Here is a 23,611-nt window from a genome sequence, read left to right on the forward strand (position 1 = left end):
ACAAACAGGTCTGCCTGCTTGTGCCTTTTAAAAATCACACCACGCATACTGGGCCACCTTCTTTCAAGCATCTGGCTACCACAACTGACTGCCATAAGGCCCCCACCCAAAGCAATCAACACATGTAAATATTCATACATATGTTATAGCTTAACAGCATCAAAACCCCCAGCACAGATGGCGAGTTGGAACACAAAGGAGGGACACAATCTTTGGGCTTTACGTTATTGCTCATCATGGTGGTATCCACGCACCCGACAGGAAAAGGTACTAAGCAGAGCTCACTTGTGGGGCAGATGCCTTTGGCAGGTGGAGAAGAACAGCTCGTGCTCCCTTAACTCTCTCTTGGGTGAAAAAAGCATTTGGAGAAACAGATCTCATTCCCGGGTGCCAATAAGGTTAAGATAAACTGGATGGTGCCATTGGAAAGCTATTTGCAAAAACCTATGGTGTATTTTCCCCCCAAATCTGTAGCTCTTGGACTACAGATGCATCTCTGCTGGAGCTGGGCAAAGAAAACCCAGTCTGGGTTACCCGTCTGCGAGACATCCAAAAAACGCTCCTGCTTTCCCCTACATGGTCACACAACCCCAGCTACTCAATCCAGTTTTAATCAGACTTTCCAAAATAAAATTCACAAGGAGTCGCAGCTTAAGCCATGATCAAAAATGAAAAACTTCAGTTGAAAAGATGTTATGGGAAAGTCACAGACAACTATAAACAAAAGCCTGGAAAGGACTGTCTGCACAATTAATGCAGTGTTGCAATGACACAAACCAGAGGTCTCTAAACTCATCTGTGAAGGAATGTCCTCTACAGACAGAGTCTGCAAGAAAAACAGAGATTTATAGTCAAGCAAATCCCTGGCTTTTAGCCAATTTGTTTTCCAACAATGCGCTCTACCTGGAACACCGGCACTGAGATTTTCTGTAGCCAACAATGCTCAACATTGCCATTACTAAGCACTTCCTGAATAAGCCAAGTGTAACATCCTGCTTGCCTGTCTCCCAGGCCACATAAGCTCTCAGTGGAAGGGAAAGAAGAACTTGCCTCTGTCTCTGGGAGGGCTGGGCTGTCTCTAATGGCTCTGAGATGCTTTTCCTCACCAGCTTCCCTATGGCTCTGCCTTGCATTTCCAGCTGGCAGCTAGTCTCACGCACTTTGAAGAAGGCTCATTTTCTTGTTTCTATCACACAGTGCACAAGGGCAGGAAAACAAACTCCATCAGGATTCCCATGCCAGAAGCTGAAATCCTACCCATCCAGTCACATTCAGCCCAGGCCGTGACACTGCTTTCTAACCTTTCATTCATCCATAGTCCCAGTCAGTCAGGTGAGGTTTGATTGTCAGAGGCTTTCTTGGATTTCCTTAAAGTCTTCTGCCAAGTTCTGATTAAAATCCTCCTAAGTACTTTTGCCTTGATTCGATTTCCTAGCACTGAGAAACCCAGCAGACCCAAGAGCAGCACTTAGGGCATAGTTAATAACCAGACGTGCAGGCTCGGCATCTGTGTCTCCTCGCACGCACTCTCCTTTGGATCAATGGGAAATTGAAAGACAGTCTCTGTCCATCTCCTGTCAGACCAGCGCCTCCCTAGAGACAGTGCTCTTAATGGCCCTGTTTGTATGGGCCCATCAACGTACCCTAACCGGACGTCCTCCAACTGCCAAGTGGAACCGTCTCCATGGGCCCTGCTTATTGCCAGCACGTAAATGGGTGTTGCCTGTTGGAGAGGAGGACTGTAAAGGCTCCTGCATTCAGTCAGTGCAGGAAGTACAGGAGTTCAGAAGTAACTGGCAAGAGAAAGTAGTTACCCAACCCTCTTGTGACACGAGAACACGCTTCACAATGCTCTTCGTAACTGGAAAGGCAGTTTACCAAGGCTCCCAGCACACTGCATGCTCTGATCTGTGCCAAGACCAAACAAAGCCCAAAGAGGAGGAGTAACACAAGGGCTTGTCCCAGCTATACAAGATGAACCCAGCCTGGAGGAAGGGGATTCTCCTACCTGAATACATGCCAAAAGGTACCTTTAGAAAAACCCTGGTTCATTTCAGCCTTCTACCACAGACTGGAGAAAGCTCCCTTCCACGCCATGCTTGGCCCATAGCAGGCCTCTCCTCTCTATGCAGAGGCTGGCCAGGCTTTGGAGCAATGGTTTCCCAAATCTCTACAACCTACACTGCCCATTCACCTAGCACCTGCCCTCTGTCAGAACAAACACAGAGCAGTGTTGCAGAGGGACAGCACTTCCCTCCTAGGAAGACTGACAGACCCATAGACCTCTGCAAGTTTTACCCTGGGACTGACATGGTCCCAGATGTTGGATCCATCACTGGGTTGTCCCAGTTTCCCAGTGAGGCTCCTGTCCTGGAGATCTTATTCAGGCTGAACTCCAATCACTTCCTGCTACTGAACTTGGGGCCTGGGAACTTCCCCTTCCTGCTCCAGTGGAAGGAAAAGTGGAAGGAGGAAGTGCACAAAGCAGATACAAAGGGCCAGAGGTAGAGCAACATCAGCACAGGGCATTGGGTGGCGGCCCTCCATCCTTGCCCCCCCTCCTCCCCAAAATCATCCTTGACAGGTAATTGGCTAGTATTTTCATAGAAGCATAAAAAATGAGGGTTGGAAGGGACCTTGGGAGGTCATCCAGTCCAACCCCCTGCTCAGTATGGATTCCCATCTGAAATCTGAGCTTATCATATGAGCTTGTACACCTGAAAGCACTAAGACCGTGTGGCACCTGGGGCATCCTCGAAAGACCCTCAAGGTACCCTTGGTGCCGTGGCACCCCAGTTGAAAATTACTGGTGTAAGCCCACCAGGAAACTACAAGCCTCCTTCAGTGGTTAAAGGGAGGCCGCTAACTGTATTGCAACCATGTCTGGGGGCAAAAGATGATAAAACAGGAATGGAAGTGTGGACCCCAAGCAGAAAACTCTAGCTAGTGCCCACTGCTCTTTGAACGTATCTAAGTGGCCTGTGGACACCACCTAGTGAAACTCTGTCAGGAGACATGTATAGATGAGTGAAAGGAAGTCAGTCCCACAGTTGTCTGGATCCTCCTCAGCCAGCACCTCCCTTCTGGTGTGGCAGATGAAGAGCTTGACCAGGCAGGAGGAGGTTGCCCAGAAGATGGTGGAACTCTGTGGATTTAGGGGAACAGAAGCCCACAATTTGGCCTGCAGAGATCGCAGCAGTGCAAAACTAGTGACAGATGGGCACTTCCCCACCAAACATCAGCCATACTCATCCTCTCATGAGGTCATTTCTCCTTCCTGGGCCAGGCAAGGACATAGAGCAGTAGTTCAAGTTTTTTTCATCTGCAAACTCCTTTGGAAATTTTGAATGGAGGTGCGGATTCCTTTGAATTGTAAGCGTGAGTATTCACACACTTTTGACTTATCATAGTCATCTTTTGTGGACCCCTTAGACACAGTCTCCAAGACCCCGGAGGTCAACGAACCACAGGTTGAAAACCACTGCCATAGAGGGAGGCATCTTACCCACTGGAAATCTGGCAAAAACTCCCAGACAAGCTTTCCCATCAAGGCCTTTTGCCTCCCTAAATGGGAAGGGCACAATGGGAAACTTGCAGGGCCTCCCCCATGGAACTGCCCCAGCCTCTGCAGCTACCAAACCAGACCACATCCAGTCTGCACCACCCTCTCCCACTACCAGGCAGCTCTGCCACATGCACAGGCAACAAGGGCTTGGAAATCCTGAAGCAAGAGATGCTTGTGAAGTGCAAGCAATCAACTACCCCACCTCTCAGGGAAGCAACTAAGCATCACAGCTCTGTAGAGCAGCAATGTGGTCCAGCACCCCACCAGAGCTGAGAGATCAGCAGTCCCACACCCTAATCCCAGCCTGACCTCTGGCATGCTGTGGGACCTCCAGGCAGCAAAGTTAACCCCTCTCTGACCAGGATGGGGAAGGCTACAGTGTACATGGACAGCTGGTGCCCCAGGGAGCCAATATCCACAGTGCTACCAACACACTCTTAGAGCTGGACCCCATGACTGATGCAGACGGCTGCAGAGATCAAGCCAGGACTCATGCCTTGCATTGGTGACCCAGTCTTGCACACTGCCAGCTAGGAGCAGGTTTTCTTCTAAGGTGACTAGGAAATGACTGGAAACACTCAGAGCCCTCCCGCCCCTCCCAACACAGAGACTAGGCCCCTCCAGTGCCTCTCACCCTGCAAAGCGGAGAGAGGAATATTAATAGCTGGCCCTGGAAGAGCCATAAAACACTAAATACCTAAATGGTTCCTGTACCTTGAAATGTTAATGCTAAGCAAAAAAAAAGGAGCCTTCCTGTTAGCAAATGGCTGGGCCCCATGATATACACACACAGCTCCCTCCCTCCCCTCCGAGCCACAGAACAGCAAACAGCACTTGAAACACTAAAACACCATTCTACTTACAAGGCATCCTATAGATCTGCTTGTCTCCCCAAAGCCAGGACGAGAGAGACTTCGCTGGCACACGCCAGCTCTTGTTTATGAGTTAGTTACCACCTCAAAGAGCTCCTTGGCATCCAGCCAGTCCTCTCCCTACAGGATCCTTTCAGACTTCAAAACGGATCTTCCCTCAGCTTTCTAATAGGCACCGCCTGGCCCCAGCTCAAGGCCGCTGCCAGGAGCTGAGTGGCGTGTCTCAGCCTCAGGGCTGCCTCTCTCTCCTTTCCCCGCCCCACCCCCCCACAACCCTGGGGGGAGCAACCTTAACGGGTAAAGCAGCAAAATGCCCTCACCCTGGGCTTTCTGTTTTTTAAAGATCTGCATTAGAGAACCAATTCTGTGGGGTTTCAGCCAAGGTGGGGGCCTGAGGGAATCTGCTGGAGCAACTCTGGGTGGTGCCTGGTGGAAGGAAGGGAGGGGAGGAGGACAGGAGGGGAGATCAGGGCAAGGAGGGGACAGTCCACAGCAAGTTCCCAAGCTGAAGTGCTCTGGGCTCCAATATCAATGCCATCTTCGAAACTATGCTAACGGCACCTCCTCTGGGCTCTTGTGCCTAGGGAGCGTAGGGCCCTTCTCCAAAGGCTCCTGGCCTCTGAGTTTGGGATGAGCAAGGGAGTGGAAGAAGCTGTTCCCCCATCAAGCCCTCTCACTGGAGATGCCTGGACCGGGCTTCCTGGCCACACCAGCCGCCACAGCCCTTTGCAGAGGCATCTGCCCCAGAATCAGGGCACGCCCCAAGCCTTGCAGTTCACAACAAGACAAGCAACATCTAGCCAGGACACAGATGGGAGGAGTTGTGCTCCATCTGCAGATGAAGGCAACTCACCTGAATATGAATAGCTGGAAGGAGAGGGGGGCTGGGGAGCAGCCCTCATTTACATAGCACTTGGGATCCTCACAACCATGCATTTACATAGCTAATTGGGGGAGCCGTTTCCTGGAATTCAATTACTCTCCAGCTTGGAAAGGAAACACATGCGAGAGAAGAATGCTCCCCCTCCCACAGCACCTGCCAGCTGTGACTGCTGAGCCATTTACCAGTGTCGAGCAAACCCAGGATGCCCCATGTGGAAAAGGAGAGTGCACCCCCCTCACAGCTAAGAAAACTGAGGCACAGAGCAAGGAAGCAATCTGCTCAAGAACCCCAGCCCAGCAGAAGTGCAGCTGGGGACATGAGCCAGGCAGCCTGACAACCAGCCTCCCCCTCCAAACACCTGCTACCACCGCCTCCCCATTTTGATCTTCACTGGCAAAATCCTACTGGAGTCATTGCATCCTGACCAGAATGAGAGCTGGTCGATAAGCCAGCAGGGACGTTGCATCTAACAAGGTACGTCTGGCTGCTTTCTGTGTTACTGTGCACAGGAGCTTTCAAGAAACCCTGAATCGGGACTGAAAAGATAACGGGGACAGGAATGTTTGCAGATAAGCGGAAGCCCTCCGCGGTATAAGATGACAATTCACTGCCAAGCAGAGAGGAGGAGACGTGTGGCTATGGGGGAGTTGTGGATACGTACAAAACTCTAATGCATTTCCCTTTCATGCAGTGACTTACCTCAAGTGCCAAGAGCCACAGGCAATTTGCAGGGATGAACAGAGCCCATCCTGCCCATGCCTATCCAGCACCAGCACAGGGCATTTACACAGCCCTCAGCTGCCCAGTTAACAGGCTGGGTATTCAGCAGCTTAGCCCAGGCATTCATTCTCCTAATGAGGCTGCCTGGGAGGAAGCCAAGTCATGGCAAAAACAGCATTTGCTCCAGATCAGGGGGCTTTAGCCAGGAGCCCAATCCTTGTCTGGTATCACTGTATGCTTGACCTGTAGAGTTCTCCAGCAGTACCTGGGGCTGGGTGGGAGGCTGGCTATTGCTACAGTAGGAGTGCTCAGAGGCAAACATGAGAGGAGACAAGGCACAAATGGAAAGGAAGAGCATGCTCCAACACGGCAGGCTGTCAGTGCTAAGGGGCAGGCACAGATCTTGCTGGAACCCAAGAAGGAGCACTGGGATGAGGGTGGGGGCACTCTATGACTCAAGGGAACATGCACACAACAAGGCCCATCTCTTAGCCCCTACTTCAAGGCTTGAGCCTACCTCCTCCAACATCAGAAACAGGCCCTAATCACAGGACCTTCTTCCTGAAGTTGAGGACCCCCACAACAGCTGATGGTAAGGCAAGCAAGACTTGCCTGAGCATCAGCCCATCTCTAGGGCAGGAGAAAGGCCTCTAGGTCACTGGACTCACACAGGCCTACTGTTGTATGGTGACAGGGCCTAAACCCACCGGGAACTACAAGCTCCCCTCAATGGCTAGAGGTCACTAAATGCACAACTGAGTTTACGTGAGGAATCATGAGAAAACGGGAACAGGAGCATAGGAGCCATGCATAGCAATGGCTTCAAACAACTTCAGTCTCCACAGTGACCCATTTCCCTCCCCCTCTCCACAACAGCATTGCTCAAAGCCTCTCAGATTTCTTCCCACTGGCTGGAGAATGAGGAGATCTGACCCAACCAAGTCCCTGAAATTGGTGTGGCTGCCCTAGCCCCAGGGTGCCCAAATTCCAGGTTAATGCCAGGGGGAGTGGTTGCTTCAGTATGAATCACAGAATCATAGAAATTAAAGGCTAAAAGGGACCTCGAAAGATCACTGGGCAACTTCTTCAGCAGACCACAAACACAGTTCTCCTGGGGCGGATGGGGACACGAGAGCAGCTGGCTGAGAGGCAGCCACCTCTGAGGACAGGATCCTGAGAGACAAGAGTCCTGCCAGTGAGGTCAAAGGAAGAATCACCCCAGTGCCCCATACACCTAGAAGAGAATCAGCCATGGCTCTCAGCTCCCCCTGGCATGAAAGGCAAAGCTGCCTGCTGGGGTCACCGAGCTCAGTGGCCAAGAGCAGCAGGAAGGAGGAGGGAGCTGAGTGTCTTTGTGCTGTGCTCAGCAGTGGCCAGCAACCCCTCTGGAAAGGGTTTGGAGGCACATAGGAATACAGGAGACAGCCAAAGAAACAAAAACTCACACACAAGGACTAATTGCACAAGGCCAAACCATCTGCAAATGGAGGGCCTGACCCTCACAGAGCTTGGGGCCCCGCAGGACAAAGAGTAGCCAAGGCAAACATGGATCCGCCAAAAGCCAAACACAATGCCTTCCAAAGCTAGCAGTGTGCTCTGAGGCTCCTGCCTCCCCACTGCTAGGAGACCCAATGAGCAAGGCCCAGTCAAAGAAGGACAGCTCTTCCAGAGGGGGGGCAATATCTTACCAGGCTGCCTTCACTTCAGAGAAGCCATCCCAGGTGGCTTACCGCCACAGCAGAGAACAGGACACCCCGCATTCAGCCCTGCAATCTCCCTCCAAGATAGTGAGCACCCTTCTCCTTGATCCCCAGATGTCCTGGCTCAACTCTTCCTCCCACCACCTTCCCAGTAGGTAGCCTTGATAGAGACATCACTGCTTTTGTGCAACACCCCACAGGCCCCAATTCTCCTGGACCTCTTCTGGCCAGGGATGCTCCACACACCAGCCTATCTTGGAGGTATGAGGAATAGGGACATGTGGCTTCCTTCTTAACCTGACAGGATTCAGGTCCACCCAATCAGTCCCACCATCCTCATGCACAGCACTCCTCTGCTAGAGACTGACTTCCCCAAATATTCAGAGAGGAGAAGGCGTTAACATTTCCCCTGAGCCTGAGTGGAGCCACAGGGAAGGACAGAGCTGTGTGAAGTACAAGTGACTTGTGGAAGCAAATGACACAGAAAGGTCTGTGTTCGCAGCAGGGCTGGAGAAGGTACTTCCTCCCTAAAAGGGAGCCATCTCCTGAGAGTAGAGGCTCGAACAGATGTTCTCCAGGTTAGTGTGCAACACACTCTGAAGACTTCGAGGCTGCAGTGGGCGAGAGAAAGGGGAGCAGGAATTCTGCCTGCTTCAGGCAAACATCACTCAGCCGGATAAACGTGCCCTGCATAGTGCAGAGGGGATTCTTAAGCTAGTAAGTCGCCAACATCAGACTGGAAGCAAAGCAATAAACACAATCTGAGCCATTGGTTACCGTCTGCCGAGAAGTCTCCTTCAGAGGAGCTGGGGCACATAGAAGTCAGCAGGCTGGGTCGCATGCTGGCCTTTTCATCAAAGTCTTTAATCACAATGTATCTGGAGAGCTGCACAAACACTCAACGGGGCTGATTTACACCCGCCAGAGGAAGCAGCGTGCAGCCAGGGTAAGCCAAGGCATCAAAGAGCAGTTACGCCTCTTTTATCCGCCTCACCATTGTTCTGCTCTTCCGTTTGGCGAGCTCTGATCCATTTTCTCAGCAGTTAGAGTGCAGTGCAAGGACCCCTCTCAGTCTCCCACAGGGCGCCCCCATGTCACTGCTCCCAGGGAGCGGGAGGCAACTGCTGTTCTAGCAAAGGCAACACGTCAGGCTTGGAGCAAGGGCCTGACAACAGTTCAACGGGGGCAGCAAGAGAGAACAGCAGCAGCACAAATATATTACGATAAGCCAGCCCTTTACTCAGCCTTTCCTAATGCTAACACTGCCAGCCCATTCTGGAGCGCACAGCTGGGAAATTAAATGGAGAGAGATGCAATTTCCCCTGCCCTCCTTGGTTAGAAAAACTCCAGAGGTGGGATTGGCTGAAACTCACAGCCTGCTCCATCTAGCAGTTAAAAAAAAAAAAAAAAAAAAGCAGCAGCAGCAGCACATATAAATAACCTCTCAGTAGGAGCCAAAAATCAAAAGCCTAACCCCACGGTTTTAAGTGAGCAAGTCCAATTTCCTCCTTCATAGTTCTTGACACATTGGCTGCATGCCGCTTTCTCGCCTCGTTCCTGCACCAGAAGGCTCTGCACTGCAGGTCAGGGGACGATAAGGAAATGAACGGTGTAATTTCCAAGGCCTCCAAACGCGGCCCTGTCAGCAGCTCTGGAGGCAGCTTACTCAAGCGTGGCTAGAAGAGGGAAACCACAACGAGAGGACCCAGGACGAGCCAGCAGCTGCTGATACGTGTTCCCCAACGCTTCCCAGAAGCCTTTGGCCCAGCCTTCCTGGCCAGATTGGTTCAGGTTGTGAAAGCATTTCCAACTGCTGTTCCCTGGAAAGGGAGCGGAGACCTGAGTGGGAGATGGCAATGTTGAAAAGCTCGATTCCCAGGCCCCTTGAACAGAAGCGCTCTCTCCCAAGGGCTCACCAGGGACCACCAGAAGTTATGAGGCGTAGAAGACGGCTTTGCTTCTGCAAGGGAAGCCATCTAATCCACCTCCATTTTTAGATCAGAGCTAGAGCTTAATTACTGAAATTTACTAGTAGCATGAGAAACTGCCCTGCATCAGTATAAGCAACCTGCAAACATGGGGAACTGCTGTGAATGTCCGTGGGTCAGTCCCCTCCTATCCTCAGTGGGTAGGAAAAAGAGCAACAGGGGAGGGAGCCACACCAGCCATCTCTTGTGTGCTCCATCCCACACTCCTCCAGCTGCTGGGAACAGGCCTCAGAGCCAGAGGAGAACACCATGAGCTTATGACAAGGGGATAGCAACAAACAGCATAGATGTGCAAATGGTAGGGTGGAATGGCAGGGGGATGGATGGGGGTGACTCAACAGACCCTGCCTCTCAGGCCCCCAAGGGGGGTTAAAGCAAGAGCCTTTTCCATTTGCCTAACAGACCTGCAACGCAAGTAGCTTCCTGGAGTCCTTATGCCCCACAACAGGGCTGGCCCAGAAGCCACTGCCCTTCATGTGACGGGTGCCACATGTGCCAAGGGTTCACAGAGCCAAAGACACAAGCACACATTTGGAACAGGAGGCTTGGACAGCCCTGCAAAGCCCCACTCTGCTCTGCCAGCACTGGGCGGTGACACACCTGGATGCTGGCCAGAACAGCCCAGGGGCATCTCTCGCCTCACTGTGCTCAGTTCAGGACCTGAGGGGGCCCTGGGATATGGAAGCTTAGCTGTGAATTCTCCCAGCTTTCGCCTCCTTACTGCAGTCCCCACAGCCGCACAGTCTCCTTTTATTTTGGCTAGAGGTCAGCCTGCAAAGGGGAAAGCCTGTGGAAATGCTGCAACACTAGCTCAGCAAGCCTGGAAAGACACAGCTGATGCAAGGGTGGACCTGGGCGAGTCCCTCAGAAACACTCTCCACTTACAGATCCCTTGAGCGGGAGTGACCAAACACCACGTTCCAGAGCACCCTGGAGACCGGGAGATCTGCCACTGGAGCAGCACCCACAAGGCAGCCTCCAGTACCTCAGTACAGCTGGATGCAGGGTGCCTCCAAACCAGGAAGGAGCTGCAGTCCCACCCACCCTACCTAGGACACCAGACTGGGAATCCCACTGTCACCTTTGCTAAGTGCTTGATTCCTCTGAGAGCAGGACAGAGAGCCTGGTGGAGAAGCTATTAACTATCCTGTATTGGACTTTAAACAGCCCCCTACCTAGAGTGAAAGGTTAAGTCCTGGAGGCAACATCAAGACAACAGTTTGCTGGACAGGGAACATCAAGAGCAACTTGCATTCATTACCCTCTCTTACTGACCTCTTTTCCCAGCTAACAAAGGAGCAGGACAGGTGCGGAGACACCCAGCAGGCAGGGGATGGCTGAGGACTGCTGGCACATCGAGACAAAAAGGCCCTGGCAGGAGTGGCCTGAAGTAGAACCACAAAGATAAAGGCTGTGATTTTACAGTCCTGTGCACTATGCTGCTACCCCCAAATGATTAGCCCAGCCCTTCTCAACCTCCCTCTCCCCCAAGCCCAAGGTATCAACTGCTGCCCAACTAAGAAGCCGCCAAAACGCTACCCACGACCTATATTAAATAGTCCCTTGCAAATGGAAAAGGTCAAGACATGCAGTGACTCATTTCTAGGCTGCGCCAGTGACTCCCAGGGCTCCCCTGGGCTCATTTTGCTCACGGTAGCTAGCACAGCAGCAGCTGGTCTACAGGAGCTGCCCTACATTCCTCCTCGCACGGGCAGTACAAAGGTGGGAATGATTGGGGATGTTAGGCTGCTGGAGACATAGCTTGATGTGGGGGGCAGTGCAGAAATCTCACCCCCAACATTTGGGCCTCTGCTCTCAGCGCAGTAACAGAGCACCATCCCAACAGCACTGGGAACCCAAAGCAAGGGTGACCCCGGAGAGACCTTCCTGTAAGCGCTGCAGATTGGGTCTGTACTACCTTAGAAAATGGCTACTCTTTGCAGCACGGAGGGGAGCAAAGCACTGCAGCCACATCACAGATCTGCGTTCCTCTCTGGGGATCCAAGCTTCTGGGTGCGCTTGAAGCAAAACTTCCCTCTGCCTGCACCCAGCAATGCAGCTGCACTGTTGCAGGCAGGGCGCTGAGGCTGCCCCGAGCCCACTGCTCAGCACCACCGCTGTCACACACCTGCTGGCTCTGCTTGTAACATGGGTCGCCGTCTCCCCCATGCAGACATGCCCAACCTGAATCCAGACACAGCCCCGCACTGACGTGTTCTGTCTCTCTACAGGCAAGAGGAAATCGTGCCATGGCACAGCTGAGCCTCAGCCATGAGTTCACTCAGCTGGCATCTATTTTAGGCCTCGATCACGCCAGCTCTCCTCCCATCCCAGCCCCTAAGATTTCCCCTTTCTCCAGAATCAGCCATGGAAGGAAACCTGGGAGAGGGAAAGCTACTACAAATGCCTCCTTGAGGGGAGGAATGGGCACTTTGACAGCCTGATCTCCCCACTGCCAACAAGGGAGGCACATTTGTTTTGAGCTCCTTCTCCTGGGTGAAAAATGGAGCTCCTCCACTGGGACTGTCCCCCTGCACACACACGCACACACCAGGGAAAGGGCTGCCTTTAAAGCCGCTCACTTCTGTTTGCCTCCCCTTCCTTTGCAGCAGTGGTGTCACATCTGGATGCTCCTCATGAGTGCCCTCTCCCTCCTCAACAACCTCTCAATCAAAACAAAGCCAGGGCAGCAGCTAAGAGCTGGGAGGCTCTTTTGTTTAATGCTTAATATCCCCTCCCTCCCCATCCCCCGCCACAGCACAGAGAGAGGTGAGCACGAGGAAGGAGGCAGGTCCAGAGGGCTGAGCTGACAATGGGAGCAGGCAGCAGCTGCCAGGGGATGCGCCTCCCACTCCGGCTCCGCGCAGACAGAGCAGGGAGCTCAGGCATTGGAGCGTCGCTCTCTGCCACAGCAGCAGGGGCAGGGAGAGCATGTCAAGGGGCTGCCATTTACAGAGCGATTAGCTGAGGGAGAGAGGAGAGAGCAGCACCACACAGGCACTCATTCTTCACTGCCCTGACAGCCTTCCCCGACAGCTCTGGCAGAGGGAGCTGCTCATTGCTATGGGCATGCAGCTCACAGAGGAAAAGCCTCCCCATGCTTCTGCCCCGCACACAAACGTCCCCCACCTTCCTCTCCCACCACCCCCAGCCACGGGGAGTTCACACAGCAAACAGCACCGCCAACTTCCACATCTCACCCCCGTCAGAGCCAGGAGGGCATCTGTTACTGTCAGCTGCCATTTTACTGAAAAGCCCTCCTGGCAAGAGACAGCTCCCCAGGGACCTGTGCCCCCTGGCAGTTCACCCCATACCAAGGGCGGAGAAGCCCAGAACCTGCCTTGACCTGGGAGTTCAGTTCAACAGGGGAGAAAAACAGCCACGATTTAACATTGGTAGCTTGGACGTATACACACAGCACGCAGACAACCCCCGCCAGGGGCAGGTTTTAGCTACCGTGCTGCGAGAAGTCAAACATCCCCATCCTCCTGAGGAGCACCCTACAAGGACACTACAAGATGTGCTGATAATGGCAGAGTTGTTGGTCTAATAAAAGATATCAGATTTACCCAAAGAACCTTGTCTGCCTCTAGACTTCGATAAGGCGTTTGACTTAATACTGCATAACGCTCCAATTGAAAAACAGCACTGGCCGTTGTCAACGGAGCGTGTGTTAATTAGATTAAGAATTGGCTGACAGACCTCAAGCAGCAGCAGGGACTGAGACATCGTCCTCACAAAGTGGGGGTAGGGGAGGGTTCAATGAGATTCTGCAGAGAGCAGTACTAGGCCTGATGCTATTTAACGTTTTCATCAAGGATTTGGAAATAAAGATGAAAGTCACTGCTGATAAAGCGTACAGATGACACAGATCGGCAAAGGGATAAATAACGATGACAGAACAGTCACACAGAGCAATCTGTATCGCTTGGTAATTGGGCTCACTCAAACAAAACGGTTTTTACTGCAGCCAAGCTACACAACCAGGAACAGAGAAGGCAGCTCAGACAGAGAAGATGGGGAACCGTCCTAGAAAATGATGACTCTGGAAACAAAGTGAGACTCGGGCCCAAACCAGGGGCTGCGACAAGCGAGGGCACGAACCTAAGAGAAATTGTCCTGGCAGAGCGGGAGCACGCCAGAAGTGGGTCATGGACTGGGAAAGACCAGGATATAGTGGACACCTGACTTAGTCTGAGCTGCCAGTGCAATGCTGTGGCAAACAAGGCTAATGTGACCTTGGGACACATGAGCAGAGGGGTGAGGTAGGAGCGGTTATTACACTTCAGCGTACAGCACTGGTGAGATTACACTCGGTTCCAGTAGAAAATAGTCACAAAAATTATTTGAGGCCTGAAGAAAATGCCTCACAATGAAAATGTAAAAGGGCTCCATCTGCTTAGTTCTTCAAAAAAAAAGAAAAGAAAAGAAAGAAAGAAAAGGACTGTGAGGTGACTTGATTACAGTGCATAAGTAACCCCACAGGGAAAATACGCTGGGTACTAAAGAGCTCTTTAATCTTTGTGAGAAAGGAACAGTGAGAACCGACAGTCAGAGGCTGAAAAATTAAATTTCAAAATAAGGCACCTGTTTTTATCAGCGAGGGTGAATAACCAGAAGAACATGCTCTGGAGGGAAGGGGTGGGTTCTTCACCTCGGAGCATCTTCAAACCCAGGCTGGGCGCCTTTCTGGAAGATCTGCTTCAGCCAGACAGGTTTTGCTCCCACTACAGGGTTAGCTAGGTGAAGCACAGAGCCTGCTAGCAAACAGAAGGTAGGAGCAGCCAATCTAACGGTCCCTGCTGGCCGTGAGCTCCCTGAAGCTGCCAGGCTCCAAGGGGTTTGCCCACCTGCGCAGTGGGAAGCCTCTAAGTATCCTCTCAGCTCTTTGATGCAGCCCTCGCAGACTCCTCTTTCCTACTGCAAACACCTCCTCCCCACCCCAGTTCTCTCCAGAGAAATGTCTATGCACAGATTAGGAAAAAAGCCTCTTCATTGCAGACACTTACAGCTTCTGGGAAACAGCAGCATCCAGCCACCAGCTTTTCCATCTCACAAGCACATTCTCCCTTGGGAACCTGCCCTCTCCCCCATGTTCTTCCTCCACAACCTTCAGCTCTCCCTTTGAGGCCCTCACTCAGCCTAGGATCACCAGGTCCTGCTTTACCTCTACAAAACGCAGGCCTCTAACAACAGCCGTCCTGCCTCACACTGCCTGTCATTAGCCAGCAAGAGCTGTTCATAACAGCGTTATGCCAAGAGCAGCCTGTCCAACCATCTGTCCATCCACACGCTCAGCTTCAAGAGGCAAAACTGGTTCCATTTGCCTCGCTGCACACACACTAATCTCTCAAGAGCCTCCCATTACAAGCCACTGTTTTCTACCCTCCTTCTCGCTTTACCCAATCTAAACAATCATTTGATATTTCCCAGCTGTGACCTTAAGTCAGGGAGAACTTTTGGGGAACTACAGGCTAGAGAGGAAGTAGTAAAATCATCCGCTGTGCCTAAATAACTTAGGAACCTAAGTTACCAATGTAACTTATTTCCATACAAGAGAAGGAATAACCTATATCAGCTCAAGACACTTACTTCAGAAAAGCTGCATCTGTATATTAGGAACTGCCCTGGTAGAGCTATATCAGCAAAAGAAAAAAAAACCCATCAACAACACAACTGTATCAGGCAAAAATCACTTGTCTTTATGTTACCGCAGCCTGTCTGGAAAGGCCAGTCAAAGGGGAGAGATAATCTTTTCCAGTTCTTTACCAGGATTGTTCCCAAGAAGTAAAATCAAGGGCTGGATCACAAATGAAAATATCACTATGGAGGAAAACCATGCTGAGAAATATTTCAGGTCCCCTTGCCCTTTCGAAGGAAAGCAGGAGAGAAGGAACAAACCCAATGTCCTTTGCCCCTAACGTGCCTCCCTCCATCAGAAACTAAAGAGGACCGACAAACTTGGCTCCCACATAAAGCCTTTGCTCAGAAATTATTTCTCTACCAGACAGCCTGTTCCACAAAGCCTTTCATGAGAGCAAACACCTCCGTGGCTTCATAGTGCTGGCCTTCCGCCTACCCCGCAGAGATTTCCCAACAACTCCTAAAGGAAAGAGCCAAGTCCTGAGAGCAAGTATTTCATAGGCAGAAACATGACTGCTATGGATGGCAGAGGCTGTAGGTCGGCAAGAGAAAACACAGCATGGCAACTTGGCCCAGTGTTTCTGAATCTTCACCCTTCCCGCTCCAAGGGCATGCACTACACCCTCACACAGCACTACAGGGCCTTGGTAAATGGAACCTACTCCACTGGGGCTCCACATCTTCCTGGGGCTTCCACAGCATCACAGAAAATCACAAAAGTTCATCACAGAAGATCAGCTTGAACTTTGGTTTCTTCTATGAAATGTTCAGAGCTGGTACAAACCCAACAGATATAAAAGCTGACTCACCACTGCAAGCACATGTATATAAATATGCAGAGTGTTACTGTTATGCTAGGCCAGTGGTTCTCAGCCTGCAGGTTAGATCCAGGCACCTTAAGTGGCAATGGTGGCAGCATTAATTGCTGCTCCCCTGCTGCACATTTCCAGCCCTGTGGGAAGCCCTGCAGGCCAAACAATGTGACCCTGTGCACACCAGATCAGCATTTCTCAACCAGTGGGTCGCAAGAATATATGAAAAGGTCAGGAACAGACTTTAAAAATGGATCAACAAACTTTAAAAAAAGGGTTCTCCTTTAAAGGAGAAAAATGTGACTTTTTCCTTGCCGACTATCAGTTCCAGCCTGTAAGGGGCTGTTGCTCCCCACCCCCCACACATACTGGGGGCTAGGGCCTGGGGGCAGTGGGTCAGGAGTGAGGGGCACTGGATCAGGACTGTCCATCAATGTTTACAAATGGGTTCCGGTATAGAAAAGGTTGAGAACCACTGTGCTACATCACGCCAGCACACTGGGTTACTTTGCAACCGGCCCAGTGTGCAGTCAGATCGGAGCATACAAGGTGTGGCCAGCACACCAGATTGCACACGAGAACAAACCCATTTTAGAGCCAGCCCACAGACCAGCCCTGCACCACTCATCCAGCCTGTGGAGCCAGACAGGGTGAGCACCACTGTCCTAGGCAGCTGCAACAGTGGAGAATTTGGGCATTATCACTACTGCAGACAAGTCTCTACAGCCAAGTCTTGGCACAGCCTTTTGCATTCAGGGAGCTGTCAGTTGAGCCATCCTGCCCTCCCCAGCCAAGATCACTCAATTCATTGGAAATGCTCTAGACAAGAGCACATAACCCAAGCTGCTTCTGCATAGCAGCCAAACGAGTAGCTATTCGAATGCTACCACAGTGATCCACAGTCACACACTGAGCAGGAACACTATAGAAAACTCAGCCATTTCCCAGCAGCCAGCTTTCCAAATGGAGTATTTCCAAGGACAGAAGCATTTTATTGGCAGGAGCAGTCACAGAATTTTAGCACCCAGCCCTCCACCCAGCAGTTCACCAGCAGCACCATCCCAAGAAGCTGCCACGGGGGTAAGCCACTGAGGAACAGCACTGAACTCCCCGCAGCCATAGCTGTAGTTGGCATCTGGGCCTCAGCATAAGGGGAACAGAGCCAGTGTACAAACTGCAGCACAGAGAAGATGGAGGAGAAGGCCCTATCATCCCTTGCATCTCTCTTCAACCTTCAAAGTACACCCATATAGATTCCATATTTATTAACACTCCCATAGTGAAACAGATCTGCTGCCGCTGATGCAATTACAGAAAAATCAATTTATACAGCAGCTGCTGGGATCAGCTAAACACGCGGTGAGCCCAGCACGGAGCAGAGCATGTCCAGCCCATTCAACCAGCCAGTCTGTCTCACTCTGCTGGGAGCTGGGGGGGAGCCCAAGTGCAAGGCTCTGTACTATCTCCAGCACCCGGGGCCACAGATGCCTCCCAGGCTGAACACCTCATTCAGGTGATCTGGGAGCAGCAGAGATCTTATGCAAAGCACCTGCAACAGAGCCCACACAGCCAGCTCCAGGCCTCAGTGGCAGCCATCTCCAAACAGCTCTATAGGATCCCAGACACTGGTGCACTGAGCAAATGTAGCCCACAGTGGTACGTACAGTGCATGGAGCAAGCTCCTGCTGGCAGCTACCCTCTCCCTAAGAGCTCCAGAACCAAGCCAAGATTTCAGGGCAGTCCATGAGGCTCCTCTGACCCACAGTGTACTGCACTGGCTTCCACAGGCCACTTCTGCTTCCCCTAGGAACCTGTGCCCCTTCAAACTGCATGTGCCTCAAGTCACAAGGAGGCTGGCTTCCTGCCAACAGTGAGGCTCTTGCTCATGTCTAACCATCCCTTCATCTGCACCAGCCACGAACCAGAGCTTGCATTCTCAGCTCAGCACTTGGGGTATTTAAAGCTGCTCTGAGTAACTCCAGGGAACATACTGTAGGCAGGTCCCAGTCATTCAATGGAATAACTCCAGAGTTCGCCCCCACACAGGATTCACAAGTGGGGAAATGCACTTCACTGCACAGACGACGGTTCTCGATCTTCTGGTCCCTCAGAAAACACTCGGTACTGAGTCTCCCAGAAGGGCCTGAATGAGCTCAAAGACAGGGAAGATACCCCAGCACTGACCCCAAAACCTTGCCAGCACCAAGAAAACCTCATCTACAGAATAAGAACTCTCCTGTCCTATGGGCTCAAATTATTTTTAAACACATCCTCTTGGTAGTACAGACACAGCTTAAACATTAACAGGGTAAACTCTTTTACTGCTGGCCATTTTAACAGAAATCCAGGTAGGGTAAACACCCCTCATTGCTCAATGGAGAGGAGAGGGCTGAGGCAGAGGACACCGATGTTACTGGTTGCCTGTGACTGACCTGCCCACGAAGAAGAAAAGAAAGTAATGCACTCCTTTTTCACTGACAAAATTCTAAAAAAAACCCTCTCCTCTATGGGGTCTCCAGATCCCCACAACATGCACCAGAGCCTGGCTACAGGCAGCAAACCTGGACAACAAGGAAGCCATGAGTTATTCTTCCCCTGCTCTAATTTTCATGACTCAGTAGCTGTGGATGAGGGATCTGAAAAAGCCCATCCACTAAAGACTACCGCAGAACTGTTCCTCATTCTGCGACCCAATTTATATCTAATTTTGAAGAGACTGAAGCCATTCTTCCTCCCTTTCTTCAGGGAACCATTTCATGACTCACAACCTTTTGATGGCAGGGAGTTTCCTGGGAGGAGGAAAGGGTATTGCAGGCTCTCCCAGTTTCATCTACTCCAGCTCACCAGACCCCCATATATCAGCAAGCCAGAGAGATCTTGCTGAGAGACTTGCAGGGAGCACTGGAAAAATCTGCCTCAACCTGCTCCTAAAAGATATACACAGTCCCAGCACAGCCTACCCTCCTGCCCCATGCACAAAGCATCATGTGAACAGAACACAGCACCACTGATATAAGATGACAAGGCTGCAGTGGCTGTGGGATCCCTAAAGGGATATCCCCCCCTCCCCACTCACCAGCCTCTTACCTTCTCTGATTTGACCTTTTTCAGCTGCCGGCATTCACTGTCCCCATCTTCCAGCTCTGGTTTAACTCCCAAGGGATTGAGTGCTGCTCCTGTGTCAATAGCTATACTCCCAAGCTGCTCGGCAGCAGCAGGTTCTGCCCCCTGACCCCCATCATATTGTCCCACCCTCACAGCCAGAGCAAGAGGCTGGAGCACGCTAGGCTCCTTCTCCAACGGAGCTCCTGCCCCCTCACTTCTTTCCTTCTTGCTCTTAGACGAGCTGCCCTCCTTCTCCTTCTTGGAGCCGGCCACGCTACGGGATGTCTTGGCTGATTTCTCCGAGCCCTTTGGGGTGATGGCAGCCACCAAGCTACCAGAGTTCGCGCCATCCCCAGAGCGTCCCTGAACCTCCTTCTTGCCACTGCTTCCCTCACTGGGAGTGAACAGGGAGGTTCCTGGGGCAGGCTTGCCACTGTCCTTGGCACTCTTACTCCTCTTGGATTTGGACTTGCCCTCCTTGGCTTGCGGGCCTGGCACCGGGGTCACAAACTTGATGTTATCTGGCAATGTGGCCACAGCATTGGGCGCTGGCAGCCCCACCTCTTTGGAGCCCGACATCTCCAATTTCTGCTGATCCTTCTCCAAGTCAGCGTCCAGGTCAATGATGAGATTCCCTACTCCAATGTCCCACTCATCCCCACTGTCGTACGTCTCAACTGGGTTCGCATCCACTCCTTTCCCTCCGGAAGCTCCGCTGCTCAAGGACATCTTAGAGTTAACAGCCCACCTCAAGATTCAAGGCTCTTCCCTGCCCAATGCCTTCTGGATCCAAGGCAGCAGCTGCAACTATGTCCTCAGGGCTCCAATGCTCCAGGTCTGCCCAGGTGATGGCATCATTGCTGAAAGGGAGACAAGAACAGGCATTACATGGGACGGGCTTGGGGAAATCTTTCTGAGCACCTGTCTTGGAACAAGCAGGCCCAACTTCTCCCCCACTTGGGACCTGCACTCCTCTAGGATCCCAAGGCCTCTACTCAGCTGCATGCACATTCATACCACCACAGACACAAAGGTCAATGTTCACCAGACTGCTACTTCAAGACCCAGTGGACACTGCTCCATGAGCTTACCTTGCTTAACTCAGTAAGACTTCAGAGACTAAAGCTTATTTACAGGAGCTGGGTCCTGCTGGTCCCAGTGTGGCTGTACCCCACTGCCTGTGCAGAATACCATCCCAAATACCTTCCTTCTCTGCCCACTACCATGGATGCTTTGCTTGAAAAAGCCACATAGCTCAGTGAAACACGGCTGTCTGATCTCAGCCAGGCCATCACAGTCATCCCTCGCAGAGTCCCAGCTGAGGGCTCCTCAGAGAATTCCCTAGCACCCTGGCCACGGCCACAGCAGCAACCATCTGGCATCACTCCCTCAATCAATACAGGCTTTGGCAGGTCACAGCTCTCAGCTTCAACAAGACATTACTCACACGCTCCCTGCTCGCCATTTCCCTCTGAATTATTGAACACCCCCTGCTCACACAGCTCCTGGGATGGAGACTAGATCCCTCCTAACAAAGCTCCTGGGATGGAGACTAGAGTCATTTCCTAGAGCAAGACACTGACTTTCCATCCCTGAAGCTCGGAGCATACCAGAGAAGGAACACGATGTGTTATCTCAATATAGGAGCACCAAGAAGAGCTTGATTCCTCAAAAAGCCATCACAACATGTGACAAGTGCAGGACCAAGAGAGGCTGAAACCCAGCAGGCCAGAACTGAGCAGAGCTGTTAAGGGGGAGCCCAGGGCCAGAACAGCCGTGGCGGGGGAGAGTGGGGGGCAGTTGCAAGTTAGAATAGAGGGGCAAAGCAGAGCTGTGGAGGCAGCCAGGACTGACACTGCAGGAGGGCCTGTGTTTCCACACAGGGGCCTTTCTGGTGTCGTCGCATGAAGGAAGCAGAAGCTACTCCTGCCCACGCTATGCCAGTCAGCACTAACTAACCTCCTCTCCCACGCCAGCCTAATCCCTAACACAGGCTCAGATCTGGGACGCACTCAGATGCATTCTGCAGTGGGCACTTCCCTGGAGACAACTGTGAAGTAAGCCACAAAAAAAAAAAAAAAAAGCACCAGAGTCACTAACTGAAATTAGCTGGTGGCGATTACATTTACGAGACATAATTAACACATGAAATAGCTTCTTCCCAGCAGCCAGCAACACAAAACCCAGCCCTTCCTTTCCAGACTCTCCCCTCGACCAGCCCTCCGAAAGCAGCCCCTCTGTAGTGCCACTGTACTCCCCCTCCTTTCTAAGTACAAGGGCCCAATGAGTCATGTTATTATTTATGAGGAACTCTTAAAAAACAAAAACAAAAAAAAAAAACAGGTGACCCTTTTTCTTTTTTAAATTAAAAAATGCATTTTTAAAAAGCCCCAGCAGGCAGGAGCCTGGAAAGCAGCTTCGTGATGCATTTCCAGAGACACAAACACTGTAAAAATGCCAAGGATTCTTTCATTGCACGGGCTGCAGCAGCCAGATCATTTTCCATCTGCTCCCCACAGCATCCCCAGCTCTGTACAGCTAATAATCCACTCTCTGACAGGTCATTACGGAGATTTTTAACCCCAGGAGCCAGGGGCTAGCATGCGAGCTGGAAATGAAAAGCACTGACCTCTCATTTCAACGGCAGAGAAAGTGCAGAATCAGGAGAACGCTGCACGCAGCACTGGAGTCACTAACAGCTTTCAAAAGCCGCCATGTGTGTTCCTCCCTCCCTCTTCCCTTGCCCTAGCCTCCCCCAACACAGGAAAGCCACTTCCCAGCTTGGTGAAAGCACAGCAGTCAGCCTCCTCAGCTCTTCCCGACCAGCTGCTCAAGTCTACCTGCCTCTCTGGAGCTGCTCTCCCTGTCCACCACTGCCAGAGAGTGAGTGCTATTTGCGCTTTGCTGCTCCAGCTGAGATCGCAGACTCCCTGCTCACTGCATGGCTTGGCCTGGGGGGAGGGACAGCGACATGCGGTGATCAATTCTCCTCACTTAGCCCCGTGCCACCAAAGCCAAAAGCAGCAAAGAATCTTCCCACCAAGCTCTGGTGCCCACCCCAACTTGTGGCCAACAGAGCATTCATGTCCCAGGAGTTCCCTTTGTACCTCCTGCCTCCAGCAATTCCTCTGTCCAGATGACAGGGGGATAAGGAGTAAAACTGCCTGCATTTTTAGATCCTGAAAGTCCTTGCTGAGGACAAGATCAGCCCAGAGGACAAGGCGCATAGTATCTATTCATGGCATTTCAGAGATAACTGATTCTGCTTTGGCCCACAGGCCTTCTTCCCTCCGGCATGCAGAAGGGGAAGAAGGATTTGTCAGGTAATGCCAGTTCTGGGGCATTCCTGGCAACACAGCCCAGGCCCAACCATGCTTCAACCTCACAACACCCTATGTTTGTCCTATCAATGGCACAAAAGGAGATGATGGTGGCTCCTGTGAATCCAAGTCAGGAGTTCCTGGGACTACACCTGACTTGGATTCAATGGATCACAGTAGCCGCCATCATCTCCTTTTGACATACCAGTGTAGCCCACTGCGACTGCTAAACCCAACAAGCAAAGCCACACACTGCCCTGAGTGCAAGGCACCATAACCAAGAGCAACCACAACAGGACCAACACTGACTGCGCTGGATAGTCTAGTAGCCTGCTTCTGCTTTGCTCTGCACCAAAGCACTGAGATGGAGGAGGTTTCACCTCTTTGCTTTCCTATACTCTCTCATATGTACTGCCATTTTTAAAAACATGAGCTAAAGAGTAGGGCTCTGGCCTAGCCCAAGCAAACAAACCTAGCATCTCTATGCGATTACCAACACCGTAGCCCCCTAGAAGGAAAATAGGTCCTCAGAGAGAAGAGGCACAGGATCAAACAGAGATTTCAAGAGTACAAGTAGGGCAAGCTCATCCTGAAAAAGAGAAGCCAGAGGAGACAGGGCCCTGCAAACACAGACAAGGAGGTCAGAGATAATCGCAGACCAGACAGGCAAGAATGGGCTCTGTAGCAAGGACTGCTCTAGGGCAGGGGAGGGAAAGCATTGTAATGCCAAGTGCATTCCAGGCAAGGGGGCTAGGCAAGAAAGAAAGTAGGACATTGCTGTCATTAGAGAGACCTCATGCAGAGCAGTCTTCCCAACCAGCCAGCAGCCCACATGTTGGAGAGCAATGGCAGGAAGAAGGACTCACTGACCCAAAGGCCATTTCCATCTCAGAAGAGTGATTCCCAAGGTCCCAGATCCCATCACACACTCCTGTGCTCATTGTCTTTCACTGCGAGTCATCTGTGTGGTGAAACTCAAGCCACTGACTCCACCTCAGCATTG

The 23,611-nt window shown here is 51.7% G+C and overlaps 1 protein-coding gene across 3 annotated transcripts in view; it reads right to left on the reverse strand.

The window, feature by feature from the left end:
- Positions 1 to 21,999, reverse strand: part of ZNF609 (zinc finger protein 609) — a 93,008-nt gene extending 71,009 nt beyond the window's left edge. For 2 of the 3 annotated variants that reach the window (XM_019533225.1, XM_019533224.1), the window contains exons 1-2: positions 21,918 to 21,999; positions 19,271 to 20,148 (exon numbers count right to left, since the gene is read on the reverse strand). In XM_019533225.1, the coding sequence (XP_019388770.1) occupies positions 19,271 to 20,017 (747 nt within the window). In that variant the 5' untranslated portion in view covers positions 20,018 to 20,148; positions 21,918 to 21,999. Of the gene's footprint in view, positions 1 to 4,428; positions 4,525 to 19,270; positions 20,149 to 21,917 lie in introns of those variants that run through there. The other variant, XM_019533226.1, reaches the window with a different exon arrangement.
- Between the last annotated feature and the right edge of the window lie 1,612 nt (positions 22,000 to 23,611).

Source organism: Crocodylus porosus, unplaced genomic scaffold, assembly GCF_001723895.1.
Source record: "Crocodylus porosus isolate Cpor-Errol unplaced genomic scaffold, CroPor_comp1, whole genome shotgun sequence".
NCBI classification, from domain to species: Eukaryota; Metazoa; Chordata; order Crocodylia; family Crocodylidae; genus Crocodylus; species Crocodylus porosus.